The sequence below is a fragment of the Diceros bicornis genome, chromosome 26 (genome assembly GCF_020826845.1).
Source record: "Diceros bicornis minor isolate mBicDic1 chromosome 26, mDicBic1.mat.cur, whole genome shotgun sequence".
NCBI lineage: Eukaryota > Metazoa > Chordata > Mammalia > Perissodactyla > Rhinocerotidae > Diceros > Diceros bicornis.
This window is the reverse complement of record NC_080765.1, coordinates 20,757,380-20,770,243: the sequence shown is the minus strand read 5'-3', so window position 1 is coordinate 20,770,243 and position 12,864 is coordinate 20,757,380. Positions and strand designations below refer to the sequence as shown.

General features: G+C 51.5%; 1 protein-coding gene across 3 annotated transcripts in view; it reads left to right on the top strand.

The window, feature by feature from the left end:
- Positions 1-7,673: 7,673 nt before the first annotated feature.
- The window catches only part of LOC131422369 (integrin alpha-D-like), a 68,049-nt gene continuing 62,858 nt past the window's right edge, over positions 7,674-12,864 (top strand). For all 3 annotated transcript variants that reach the window (XM_058569533.1, XM_058569537.1, XM_058569538.1), the window contains exons 1-9: positions 7,674-7,805; positions 8,395-8,500; positions 8,987-9,090; positions 9,397-9,467; positions 9,619-9,733; positions 11,411-11,541; positions 11,660-11,805; positions 12,049-12,202; positions 12,514-12,664. In XM_058569533.1, coding sequence (XP_058425516.1) covers positions 7,769-7,805; positions 8,395-8,500; positions 8,987-9,090; positions 9,397-9,467; positions 9,619-9,733; positions 11,411-11,541; positions 11,660-11,805; positions 12,049-12,202; positions 12,514-12,664 — 1,015 coding nt within the window. In that variant the 5' untranslated portion in view covers positions 7,674-7,768. The remainder of the gene's footprint in view (positions 7,806-8,394; positions 8,501-8,986; positions 9,091-9,396; positions 9,468-9,618; positions 9,734-11,410; positions 11,542-11,659; positions 11,806-12,048; positions 12,203-12,513; positions 12,665-12,864) is intronic.

Genomic DNA, 12,864 nt, shown 5'->3' with positions numbered 1-12,864 from the left:
TTCTATAGTCGCTAGATGCTGTCTCTGCCCCTCCGAGATCCCTCTACTGGGTTAACACCAATTTCGCAGTTGCTGTGTTGGCTGCTAAAGGCTCACAACTGCCCCCTTCTCTGGAGAATCGTCCTCGGCTGAACAGGAGCGGCCTCTGTCCCTGGGTTTGGGAGAGGGTGGAGGAGCAGCCAGCGGCCAATGACCGACAGACGCAGCAAGTGCCAAGGACCAGACCCCGGCCTTAGGGGGGACCTGTTCTGTGGGGCAATTCCTACCGCAGAGCACCCCCTGGGATCAGGCTGAAGCTAGATGCCAGTCTCATCATTTGGCTTCTCTCCCTGCTCCATCCTGCTTCCCTCATCCCCTTCTCCTAAGACCCTCCTTCAACAAACCGCCAGCACCCAAATTCCCCCCTCAGATTCTGTCTAGGAAACCAGACCCAAGGCAATTGCCATTATAAAGAACTCTCTGGCCCGTGTGTGGTTTCGTTTTCTCTATGACCCTTATCGCTCTCTGAAAACAAGGTCGAGTTATTTGTGTCCTTTCCCTGGCTACAAAGCCTGGCACTGAGGAGTCGCTCACTGGATACTTACTAAGGAACGATTGACTGATGCTTGTCTTGCAGCAGCCGCAAGAGAACTTACCCCCTCTGCGTTTTCAGAAACGTATTTATCTTTTTCCGTTTTTTAAGGGAGCTGACAGCTTTTTATGAATGCTAAATCTTGTACAAACTTGGAAAGGGGAAGTGGGTATATGTATGTGGGGAGAGAGGGGTGCCCTTCTGGGGACCTCGGCAGTCCCTGGTCAAGAAGCCTATGACAGCTTTCAGCTTTTTCCCCACGTTGCTTAAACCGGCTGCCTCCCCCAGCTCACTGTATGCTTAGGCAGGGCAGCTTTGGAGAATGAAAGGGGCGCTGGTAATACTTATTCGGGACAACAGTTGGAAACCAGAACCCGCAGTCACCCTGTGCTTAAGGCACCGTCAAAGTCGAGCCATCAACAAAAGGAGGGAAAATTTTTTTGAAAAGGAATATCAAAGTAATCATTGGAAGGAAAACCAGCCCTGTGAAGACCTTTCTTGCACTTACTTTTAAAATTTAGAATTGTGTTTATTTTGAATTACAAACTGAGAGAGGAGGAGGCGGAAAGCTGCAGTCTTCTCAGGTTTAAGGGCGTCTTGGCCTACATGCCACGGTTCAGGTGGAATCGGCCCGTTGTTCATGGTTTTTTTTTTTTGAGCTAGACTCTAGTGCAGTCGGGGCTGGATGAGTCCTATCCTTAAGGCCAATCCAGTTCTCATGAAATTCTTCACACCTGCCCAGTGAGGTGGATATTGTTGTCCCCATTTTGCAGAAGAGGATACTGATGATCAGTGAGGCTACGGTGACTTGCCCAAGACCAAGCAGTCATCCCACAGCTTGGGCTCCAGCCCAGATCTGTCCGCTCACTTCTGTGGGCACCTGGGAACTGAGGGCAGCGCCGTGGAGTCTTCAGATGGAAAGCATGAGTGTTCTCTCCGAGAGAAACCCAGAAGGAGATAAGGCCCGTCACTAACACTTCAGACTCACTACCCCTGACTCTGACCACCTTGTTTCTGCTCTCTGTCCCTGTTTCCCAGTCACTGGTCTTCACTTCCCCTCTTCTCCTCTGTCTCTATTTCACAGAATTTAAGTACAAATTAAGTACTATGGGGGCTGGCCCGGTGGCGCAAGCGGTTAAGTGCTCACGCTCCGCTTCGGTGGCCCGGGGTTTGTGGGTTCTCATTCTGGGCGTGCACCGACGCACCGCTTGTCACGCCATGCTGTGGCAGTGTCCCATGTAAAGTGGAGGAAGATGGGCACAGATGTTAGCTCAGGGCCAATCTTCCTCGGCAAAAAAGAGGAGGATTGGCATCGGATGTTAGCTCAGGGCTGATCTTCCTCACCAAAAAATAAGTAAATAAATAAAAATAAGTACTATGTTCTTATTCTGGCTAAATCGCTTGGCTAAATCACAAATCTTTAGCTCTCTCAGAAGTTTTGCCAATGGATGTACATGAGCCAGCTGGTGCTTCTTTCGTCCTCTTCCCTTCACTCGTTGCCTCATTTTCCTTACCCACCAGATACACGTTCACTGTGCATCCTGATGTCCCTCTGCTTTCCTCTCCTTATCTCCTGCGGCCTTCTACTCAACCTAAACAAATCCCTGTTTTATCCTAAATTTGCCCCAATTCAAGTTAGTTTGCCTCCTAGAAAGACTGCTTCTGCCACGTTCTGAGGCAGCTGTCTGATTTATGCAACTATTGAGCAGGCCTCAGGGTGATCTGGGCTGAGCACTTGGTCCATTGACTTCAAGTCTGTGCAGCCTCCCCTTCACCCACCCATCCATCCACCCGCTCACCTGTCCATACACGAACTCATCTACCCACCCACCACCCGTCCATCCATACACCCAACGGACGTGTATGCCCCTGGTTGTGTCTACTGCAGGTCTAATGCGCATCCTTGGAGAGACAAGGAGAAATGAGTAACTGCTCTCAGCGGACTCTCATCGAGAGGGTGTCACCTTTTATTCTTCACCAAGGAAGGCTGATTATTAACTCTCCCCTTGCCCTCAGCTTTTAACAACTGCAGCAACAAACAGCAGCAAGTGCTCTTTCCCAGGCCCATAACTGAGCTGCAACAGTGACTGAGATTGGAACTATTGGATCTTCTGTACAAAAAGACTCGTGCTCGTGCCTGGGATTAGCTCTGCCATTCTTTAGCTTCTTTCATTCACCGAGTATTGATTGGGTGCTTCTTATGTGTCAGGTGTTGTGCTGAGTGCTGGGTATAAGGGGGTTAGAAGGACATAGGCCCTAGATTGAAGAAGTCTATAGTCCCTACCCCAGTCCCTGGCACATCAAGGCATTCCATGTTTTTGCCCCAACCATCTTCTTCTGAGACTCACCAAAGCAGAGCTAATCACTTCCTCCCTTGGGTGACTCAGGTCACTTGGGTCACTGTGCTGTCTGGTAAAACTTCGGATTCGAATGCATCAGAATAGTCTCCCTTGTAGGGTATGATCTCCTTGAGCACTCACACCCTTTCTTGCTTGTCTTGCTTTCCCAGCAGCCTGCCCACAGCCTGGGTCATGTGAGCAGCTCCTATGTGGGATGAATGGTTGAATGAACAAATGCTGCCCAGGCAGCAGGTGGGGTAGAGAGGAGGAAGTAAGATCATTAGCAGTGCGATTAAGACTCCAGTGCCGCGGCCGGCCCTGTGGCGCAGCAGTTGAGTTCGCAAGCTCCACTTCAGTGGCCCAGGGTTCACAGATTCCGATTGTGGGCGGGCCGCTTGTCAAGCAATGCTGGGGCGGCGTCCCATATAAAGTAGAGGAAGATGGGCACAGATGTTAGCCCAGGGCCAATTTTCCTCAGCAAAAAGAGGAGGATTGGCATTGGATGTTAGCTCAGGGCTAATCTTTCTCACCAAAAAAAAAAAAAAAAAAGACTCCAGTGCCTTGAAACTTGTGCTCACTTTGTACTAGCTGGGCAGCCTGAGGCAAATGACTCAACTTTTCTGTGTCTCAATTCTGCATCTGTAAAATGCAGATAACAGCAGCCCCCTCCTCATAGGGCTGTTGTGAGGATTCATTGAGCTAATAGACACAAAGTGCACAGTGATATCAATGTTAGTATTGCCACAGTTCCTTTGTTCTGTCATCAAGAGGTTGTTACCCTGTGCTTGCTTCTCCTTTCTGTGAATTAATAAATGAAAGCTCGACCAATGGAAGGTCTGTAGGGGGAGCTTTCACACCTTGTCATACGTCCTCAATTATTCCAAGGAGGAAAAGATGGAAGCTTGCATCTCCGACAGGCAGGTGTTTACTACTTTACTATACAGCAGAAGGAAGGAAGATTTCTCTTCCCACCTGGCAACAGCCCAGCCAATGAGAGACTGTAGCAATCCAACCAATGAGAAATCTTAACATTTGGGCTCCCAGTTTCCTCCAAAGGCTCTTTGTTTATTACAGCCCCTCCTTACTCCCCCTTTTCCTCTATAAAAGCAAGCCCCTTCCTTTGTTTCTTTGGATTTGCCTATGGTCAACCATACCCTGCTTATCGTGAATTGCAATTCTCATGGCTATTCCCACATAAACTTCTTTTGCAGGTAAAACAACTGGCCAATTTACTTTCTGTTTTTTTTTTTTTTTTTGTAAGGAACATCACCCTGTGCTAACATCTGTCAATCCTCCTCTTTTTTTTTTGCTGAGGAAGACTGGCCCTGGGCTAACATCCGTGCCCATCTTCCTCCACTTTATATGGGGCGCCGTCACAGCATGGCTTGCCAAGCGGTGCATCGGTGTGCGCCCAGGATCTGAACCGGCAAGCCCCGGGCTGCCGCAGCGGAGTGCGCACACTTAGCCACTTGCGCCACTGGGCCGGGCTCCCAATTTACTTTCTAAGTCAACATTTCCATGTCCCAAGCTTCTCAACCATTGGCTAAAACCCTCCAGGATTCCCAAATGATCCATCACACCAGAAGTCCATGCCCAGGGATCCAGGTGTGCAGGGAGAACCAGATGCTTTTGGAGGGGAGCCTCTGCCTGAGTACCTCTGCATGTGTGTAGAATTAAAATACATTATGTTTTGAGAAATTTTGAGGGTGGAGTAGGGAATTGTCCTTCAAAGACAGAGAAGTGAGACAGATTGCATGTAGCAAGAGGAAGGGCAGAAACTTTAGGGGAAGTTTATTCAGGCCCCATGGGTGGGCGGGGGCGGGGGGTGTGGAAATGGACTGAGAAATCTGAGAGTTTCTGCCCACCAGATTTCTGTTCTCTTCTTCTCGTGGAAAAGAAGCAACCCAGGAGACAGACCCCAAATTATTTACTTCCACTTAGCTCAGGCAAATCAGACCTGAATTAAAGCACCTTCTGTCCTGGTTTCTCCACCCTCTTCCCCCACCTCCAATGTGTGGCAGATCAGATGCAGTTCCTTCTGCCCCACCACCCTGCCAGAATCTTCTTCAGTCAGTACCTCTAAGCTCAGGGACAGAGCAGAAACTTATTGAGTCAGGAATGCTGGCAGTGGTAAAGGCTGGCTCCTCTCCAAATTTCCCCAGATCTTCCCTCTGCCGTTGATCTCTTCCCACAGGCTCAGCCTGGGCTCTGAGCACTAGGGGTGCCAGATGGACAGAGCTGGACGTGACTGACTCATGGCCAACTGGGCTGAGGAGATGGGTAACTTGGGTGTCCACCCTTTCCTTGCTTATATCATCCCCTTCAGCTGCCATCCTTTTTCTGGAAATGTCACAGCCATGATTCATTGACATGGGGCTGTGAGTTTTAGACACCCTAAGGTCCCCGGCTGGAGCCTCACTTCCCTCATCTGTAAAATGAGTGGGTTGAACTAAGGATACATCTTGGTCTACACTTTTATGATCTAAGTTATCCTTGCCAAAGGTGAGGTGTCTTACCTTGGCTTTTCTCTGAAGTATTATGGAAGTGCGTCAGGCAGCTTGAAAGAAGAGATGGAGTCTTATTCATCCAGCATTCTTGCCTTGTCCACCCTCACCCACCGAGGGTGGAACCCAAGCCTGAGGAAAGGGAGCCATGGAAAGGCTAGGGGATTCAAGGCACCTTTGAGGGCTGGGGCCCTCTCTGGTACTCGCCTTGTCTGTAAGACTAGCCTTGAGTTTCCTAGACTTCTTCTGGCTTGAGTCACTTTCAGCTCATCTTTTATCTTCTTTAGAGTCTAGCAACTTCTTCTTTCTCCTTATTGGGATTTTTTGTCATCATTTCCTTCTTGGAATTGAACACCCCACCCTCTCTTCTCTCTCTCAAATTTTCTTCATCTCGGGAGAATTTCAGGGCCTTTCTCCAGCCATATTGTGTCTGAGGTCTCTTCAGGGCTGCCTACCTCCAGGTGATACTGCTGCCCACATTCCTCAGCCCCAGCCCCTCCCCCACTATCCTGGCATGGCCCACGCTAGGGTCACTGCCAGCCTCTGTTGCCAGATCCTAGGCCTTCTTCGTTTCTTACCTCATTTGATGTCTGGCAGCCTGTGACATTGTTTACACTCTCTCCAGGCTCTCTAGGCTGCCTTCCACAAGGCCCTTCTCTCTCCTGGGTTTCCTTCTCCCTCTTTGAGAACCCCTCCCTTCTCAATCTTCATGGGCTTCTGCTCTGCTACCAACATTGGCATTTCCCTGGGACCTACTCCAGCTCCATTTTTCTCTTCCCTCTTCACACTCCTACCAGGATCTCATCCAGCACCTCTGCTGAAGGTTCTAAAACTCATCTCCAGCCCAGACTTGTCTCCTGAGATCTGCCCCACATACCCAACTGCCTCCAGGACATCTCCTCTTGGAAGCCCTTCAGGCCCCTCTTATCTAACACAATAATCATCACAGCATGGTAATGATAAGAGCCAATAATTAAAGCTCTTACACACTCTTCTAAGCATTTCACATTGACTAACTCAACCTTCCCAGCAACAATAGGAGGTGGATACTTTTATTATTACCCTTATTTTGCAGATGAGGAAACTGAGGCATAGAGAGGTTGAAAGAGCCAAGCTCTTAAACACTATATTTTGGTTTTCTTAAAACTAAAATTGGCCTAACGCACCTCTCCTCCCTTCCTCCAGTACTCTCTAGCTCAGGACCATCACCACTGTCCTCTCCTCAGGGACCAGTCTGCCTCCGGTCTATTCCCATGGCCATTAGCTCATTCCACAGGCCCCCACCATCTGCCTCCTGACTGATCTGTCTCCAGCTAGTTTCCAAAGAAAGCATGCCCCATACAGCCCCTCTTTCTAGCCTTCTAAAACATAAATTTGAAGGTCTGTCTTTCCAGTTCACTTCAGTGCTTCCCTCTACCCTCAGCATATAGTCAATATGCCTGAAGGTGGCTTTCTGGGCAGGGGGACTGCTTCCCCTTCTCTCCTGCCCCACTGCCCTGACCTCATCTCTTGCCGCTTCCCACCTCCCACTCTCTGGTTTCTATCACTGATCTTCCCAGTGGCCCTCCTGTCTTGTGCTTCTTCCACATTTGGCTACCTCTTCTGAAACACATTCCCCTATAGTCAGTTGTCTTCAAGACTCAGCTCAAGTGCCACCTCCTCCAAGAAGCCTTCCTGGAAATCCACACCTTCCTACCCTGGGTAAGGCACCTTGTGGTCAATGGGCTTCCCCTCATAGTGAGACTTGCTGTTTACACATTCGCGTTCTCCTCTGACCCCAGGGCTGGGGCCTTGTGGTTTGTGTTTTCTCCCTCTGCTAACAGAAGTTGTGCATAATCAGCATCAAGTTAGGCTTGTTGAATAAATGAGTGAACATCCATTCTGTACTCCTCCTAGGAGCCAGATGCTTGACTCCCTGGCCCAGAGGTTTCCAGGTCAGAAGTGGAGGGTTCCCACCAAGGTCTCCATTAGGGCCCTGACCCCACCCTGGCATCTGCCTCTTTCTTCTGCCCAGGCTAACTGAAGTTTCAAGGTCAAAGGATCCTGGGAGAGGTGGAACAGGGCAGGGGATTTGCATCCACACAAGCCTAGACTGGTGAGGCAAGAGAAGCAAGCCAAGTCATCTGTGGTTAGAAAGACTCTTAGACCTGAAGTGCATGGGCTGCCTCGGCCCCTTTCTTTGCTTATTTTAGTTAGTTGTATTCTCCACCCTCTACTTCTGAGTCATGCTGACAACTTCCCTCCCTGCCTCCAGCCTCCTGACCACCTCTCTGCTCGCTTCCTCCTTTGGCACCTTGGTCCGGCTGTGCCTCCAGTGGCTAGGAGCTCAGAAGAACTTGTCTGACCTTCCAGTTATGACCAGGACCAGGACATCTCTCCTTCTGCTGATGGGTAAGCTGGGGAATCTGATGAAAGAGGAAAAGGGGATTGGGGTCCAGGTAATGGAGAGAGCTGAGAATGCACATGTTTTAGACTAAGACGTTAGGGGAGGGATCTGGAGTTACATAGGGTTTGGGGTCTTTAGTTTGTGGAGGGAGAGAATACTGATGAACCAATTTGGCGGAAGTTCAAGAGATGCTGGAAGAGATGCCGGTTGCCTGGACAACCCAGAGATTTCTCAAGCAGGCAAAACAAGTCAACCTTGTGTTCTGTCCACAGGGTCCCTTTGGCCCCAAGTTTTCCTGGACTCTCCCTCCTAGGAACCCCAGGGGTGGGGGTGGGGAAGGAGCATCTTCAGAGCTTGTGTACTGCTCTGTGGAAATGGAGAATTGAAACTTGCCAGCAAGCCAGGGTGAAGTGCTGTCTCTGGACTATCTGAAGGGGAGAAGCAAGGCCGAGGGAGGTCTGAGCCTGGGAGTCCAGAAGACCAGGAGAGGCTGGGACACTGGGCCTGGAGAGGAGAGCAGGGGGCTGGGGGCCAGGGAGATAGAGCAGGAGGAAGACCCGTCTCCAAAGCTTCTCTTCTCACTCTTCTCCCCAGCCTTGGCTTCCTCTCTCTGCTTCAACTTGGACACGGACCAGCCAACAACCTTCCACATGGATAGTGCTGGCTTTGGACACAGCGTGGTCCAGTACGCCGACTCTCGGTGAGGCCCGGGTGGTGACTGGCATCTGGCTCTCAACGCCTCTCGCTGCACAGAGTCCTGTTCCTCCCCATGCCCTTCCATATATTCACAAACTTTCTTCTCTGTCTGGTAGGGCAATTCCCCCAAGGTCATGAAGAGCTGGACTGAAAGCAGGCGCTGCCTTGCCATCTCAACAATCACAGCTAATGTTTATTGAGCACTTACTAAGCGCCAGGCGCTGTGCCAAGCACCCTTTAGTGGGCCATGATTTAGTCCTCACAACAACCTTATGAGGTAGTAATCAATCATTCAACAGATATTTGTTGAGCATCTTCTGTATGTCTCAGGAGCCAGGCATACACTAGAGAATAAAACAGACAAAAATCCGTCCCACTGGAGCTTAAATTGTTGTTAATCTCCAGTCCACAGATGAGGAAATGGAGGCTCAGAGAGGTGAAGTCTGACTCCAGTGTCCACACTCTTAACTGTAGTGTTCTTTCCCCCCAGGGTGGTGGTTGGAGCCCCCCAGGAGATAAAGGCTGCCAACCAAACAGGCGGCCTCTACCAGTGTGACTACAGCACGGGCAGGTGTGAGGCCATCCGCCTGCAGGGTGAGTCGCTGCCCCTCCCCGGGACCCAGGTCCTGGCTCCCATGATCTGGGGGCCTGAGCGGAGCATAGGAGACCCACTTCCCAGCTTCAGCTCTGTCTGCAGACCCTTACCCTCAGACAGGCTTCCTGACCCCCTCAAGGCCTCCTTGCCCAACATACCCCTGCCCCCCCGCAGCTTCACCAAGACCTGAAAGTCCTCTTGACCTGTTAGATCTCCTTGTCTCCCAGGGTTGAGGTGCCCCCTGCCCAGATCTTACACAGCTTCCTCTGTCCTGAGGGTGACCGTGCAAATATCTGTCTCCTTAGTCCCCCCAGAGGCTGTGAACATGTCTCTGGGCCTGTCCCTGGCGGCTGCCACCAACCCCTCTCAGCTGCTGGTGAGTTGCCCTGAGTCACGAGAGCATCCTGAGGGGAGGAGTGGGGACCTGGGGCTGCTGGGGCTGGGGTCTTGTCTAGGGTGGAGGTGCTGGGGTTGGAGGGTGGGACAGAAGCAGGGAAGCCCCTCCCACCAGCCCCCTCTGTCCCCAGGCCTGTGGCCCTACCGTGCACCATGCATGCAGGGAGAACGTGTACTTGACTGGGTTCTGCTTCCTGATGGCCTCCCCATCCTGGCAGGCCCAGAGGCTCCCGGCTGCCCTGCAGGGTGAGTGTTCGGGGCCATCTGGTCCTTTGAGGAGCCCACGCATGGCTGACTAGGGGTGCAATGGGGCCAGAGGCACTCTTGCCAGAGTGGATAAAAAAAGCAAGACACGGAAAAAAATATTTACTGGATGGTGTAGTGGCTCTAAACACGGGCTGGGAGTCACCGCCTGCTTCCCCACTGCCCCATCACCATCCCACTGCAGGCCTTTTCTATGACCTTAGCCTCTCTGAGCCTCAGTTTCTTCGTCTGTCAGATGGGGATAATAACACACTCAGCGCTGAGAATAACATGAGATGATCCATGGCCAGGGTTTAGGACAGTGCCTGGCATGTGGTGAGGGCTCAATTAATGCCAGCTGCTATTATTTTTAGAGAGAAGGGAATTTATTTCCACCCAGTGCACCCTGGGGTGTAACCAATTGGTTTGTGCAGCAGCCTGGGAAAGGATGATGACGGTGCAGACACTAAACAGTGTGTGCGTGCATGTGCATGTGTGTAGATGCAGGGATGTGTGTGCGCGTGTAAGCACACAAGCGTGTGCACATGCATGTGTACGTGCACATGTGTGCACGCACACGTATGTGTGTGTGTGTGTGTGTGTGTGTGTGTGTGGAGGTTGAGACATAGGATCTGGCTTCCCTTGTGCTGGTGGGGATGGGAGATGAGGTGGAATGTGAGCTTTTCAGATCCAGCCCACAGCAGACCAAGGCCCCTCCCTGGTTTCACATTCACACTCAGGCCCTTGGCGAGATGGACATCCGGCCACTGAATGGGGCTCTAGACTTCACCCCCAGGCGCCTGGGCTCCCGTCAGAACACCCAGGACACCACTCTACCTGGTGGGAGGCCTTTGGGGCAGAAAGGGGAAGCTGGGAGCTAGGAATGGAATGGGGTCTCCTCTCTGGGAGCTGGGAGAGCTTCCTCTTCTGAGGACAGATTCTACACTTATCCAGAAGGGGAGTAGGGGCCCGTATTTATGCTGAAAACAGAATAGGGCCAGTGTGTGGCTGTCAACATGGGTGACTTAAAAATATTTAACAATGGGCCGGCCCCCTGGCCTAGTGGTTAAGTTTGGTGCACTCTGCTTCGGTGGCTCAGGTTCGATTCCTGGGCGTGGGCTTACACCACTCGTTGGCAGCTGTGCTGCGGCAGTGACCCATGTATGAAATAGAGGAAGATTGGCATGGATGTTAGCTCAGGGTGAAGCTTCCTCAAGCAAAAAGAGGAAGATTGGCAATGGATGTTAGCTGAGGGCCAATCTTCCTCAGCAAAAAAAAAAAAAAAAAAGTACAGTTTGGCACTCACCAATGAAGACAGACCCTGGCCAGGGGCAAGAGCAGGGTCCTTTCATGCTGGATCGTGAGGATGTTGGGGGAAGAGGTGGGGTAGGGCCGAGGGGGAGGGGCATGGACAGCCAAGGTAGAAGGAGGGCCCCTCAGCTTCTTACCATCTGGATTGGAGGAACTTGCACTTTTTTTATCAACCAGGCTGGCTGTGCAGGTTTGAGCAGCTGAATCACAGATGTAGCCTCTTTAGAGATTTTAGGAGATGGAAGGGCCCTGTTCTAGGTCGGGGTTAGGGAAGCCACTGTGGGGGTGAGGGGGTTAGTTTTGAGTCTAGGAGGCTGAGGTCCTGGGCTCTGACTCTGTCCTTCCCGATGGTGCCACCTCCTTCCCCAGAGTGCCCGAAGCAGGATCACGACATTGTGTTCCTGATTGACGGCTCAGGCAGCATCAACTCCAGAGATTTTACCAAGATGCTGAACTTCGTGAGAGCTATCATGAGCCAGTTCCAGAGACCCAGCACCCAGGTGCGCCCTCGGGGGAGGGAAGGCGAGCATGCAGGGCCTGCTGGGGGAGGCTGGTGGGAGGAGCCCCAGGGGTTCTGGTGGGGTGGCCTTGGCTCCCAGCCCCACGTTTTTTTTCCAGTTCTCCCTGATGCAGTTCGCCAGCAAATTCTGGGTGCACTTCACCTTCAAACTCTTCATGCACAGCTCAGACCCACTAGGCCTGTTGAAATCTGTACAGCAGCAGGGAGGGCTCACTCACACAGCCTCAGCCATCCGAGAGGTCACGTGAGTCCTGACTTCTCCCACATCCTTCCCCAAAGCATCTCGTCTTCCTTTGGGCCTCATCTAGCTCCATGAGAAAGGGACAGATGGGGACCAAAATTCGGCTGTGGTCTCCTGGCCAAGCTGGGGCCCTCCGGATGGGACTGGGGCTTCCCAGAGGAAGTGGCATCTCCTTGTTCTCGCACAGGCACAGGGACTAGCAGTAGTTCTGTTCACAGGCCTCAGGACTCTCGTCTTTCCTGACAGAAACAAACTGTTCAGTGCCCAAAGTGGGGCCCGAAAGGATGCCTCCAAGGTCCTCATCGTCATCACCGATGGGCAGAAACAAGGCGACCCCCTGGGTTATGAGGCTGTCATCCCCATGGCTGAGGCGGCGGGCATCATCCGCTACGCAGTCGGGGTAGGATGTGGGATGCCCTCCAACCACTTCCTCCCCTTTCTTCCTCTTAAGGCAACTTCCCCCTCAAGGACAGAAACCCCAGCTCTCTCAGCTTCTATTACCTCCAGGGGGAAAACTCTATTCCAGCCTGGGGGACCCATGATCCTTTTCCCTAAACTCCTTGATGCTGTCTGAACCGCATTTTTCTCACCTGTACATCGGGTGTAATAATATTGACCTTGCTGGGTTATTGGAGGATATCAGCACCCAGCACACGGTAGGCATATTAGATTTCTGATAATTTTCATGGAGTTGGTCTTTGTTGGGGACAGGTGGGATCGGCTTTTCAAGGGCTACAATCCTGGAAAGAATTAAATGACATTGCGTCGAAGCCCTCCCGTGAACATATATTTACCGTGGAGAACTTTGATGCTTTGAGAGACGTTCAAAACCAATTGAAAGAGAAGATCTTTGCCGTTGAAGGTAAGTCCGAGATGAAACTACTCACTTCAGAAACCTTCACCCATAAACGCTTTTCCTTCTTGAACCCAGACACCCATGTCATGGGCGCTAACCCTTCCCTTTCAGTATTAGTCTCCAACATTAGATCCTCTTACAGCTGAGGTGTACTTCTTGGACCTGGCAAAGCCTGTCTTTCCCCCTGGAATCTAAGTGTCATGCCT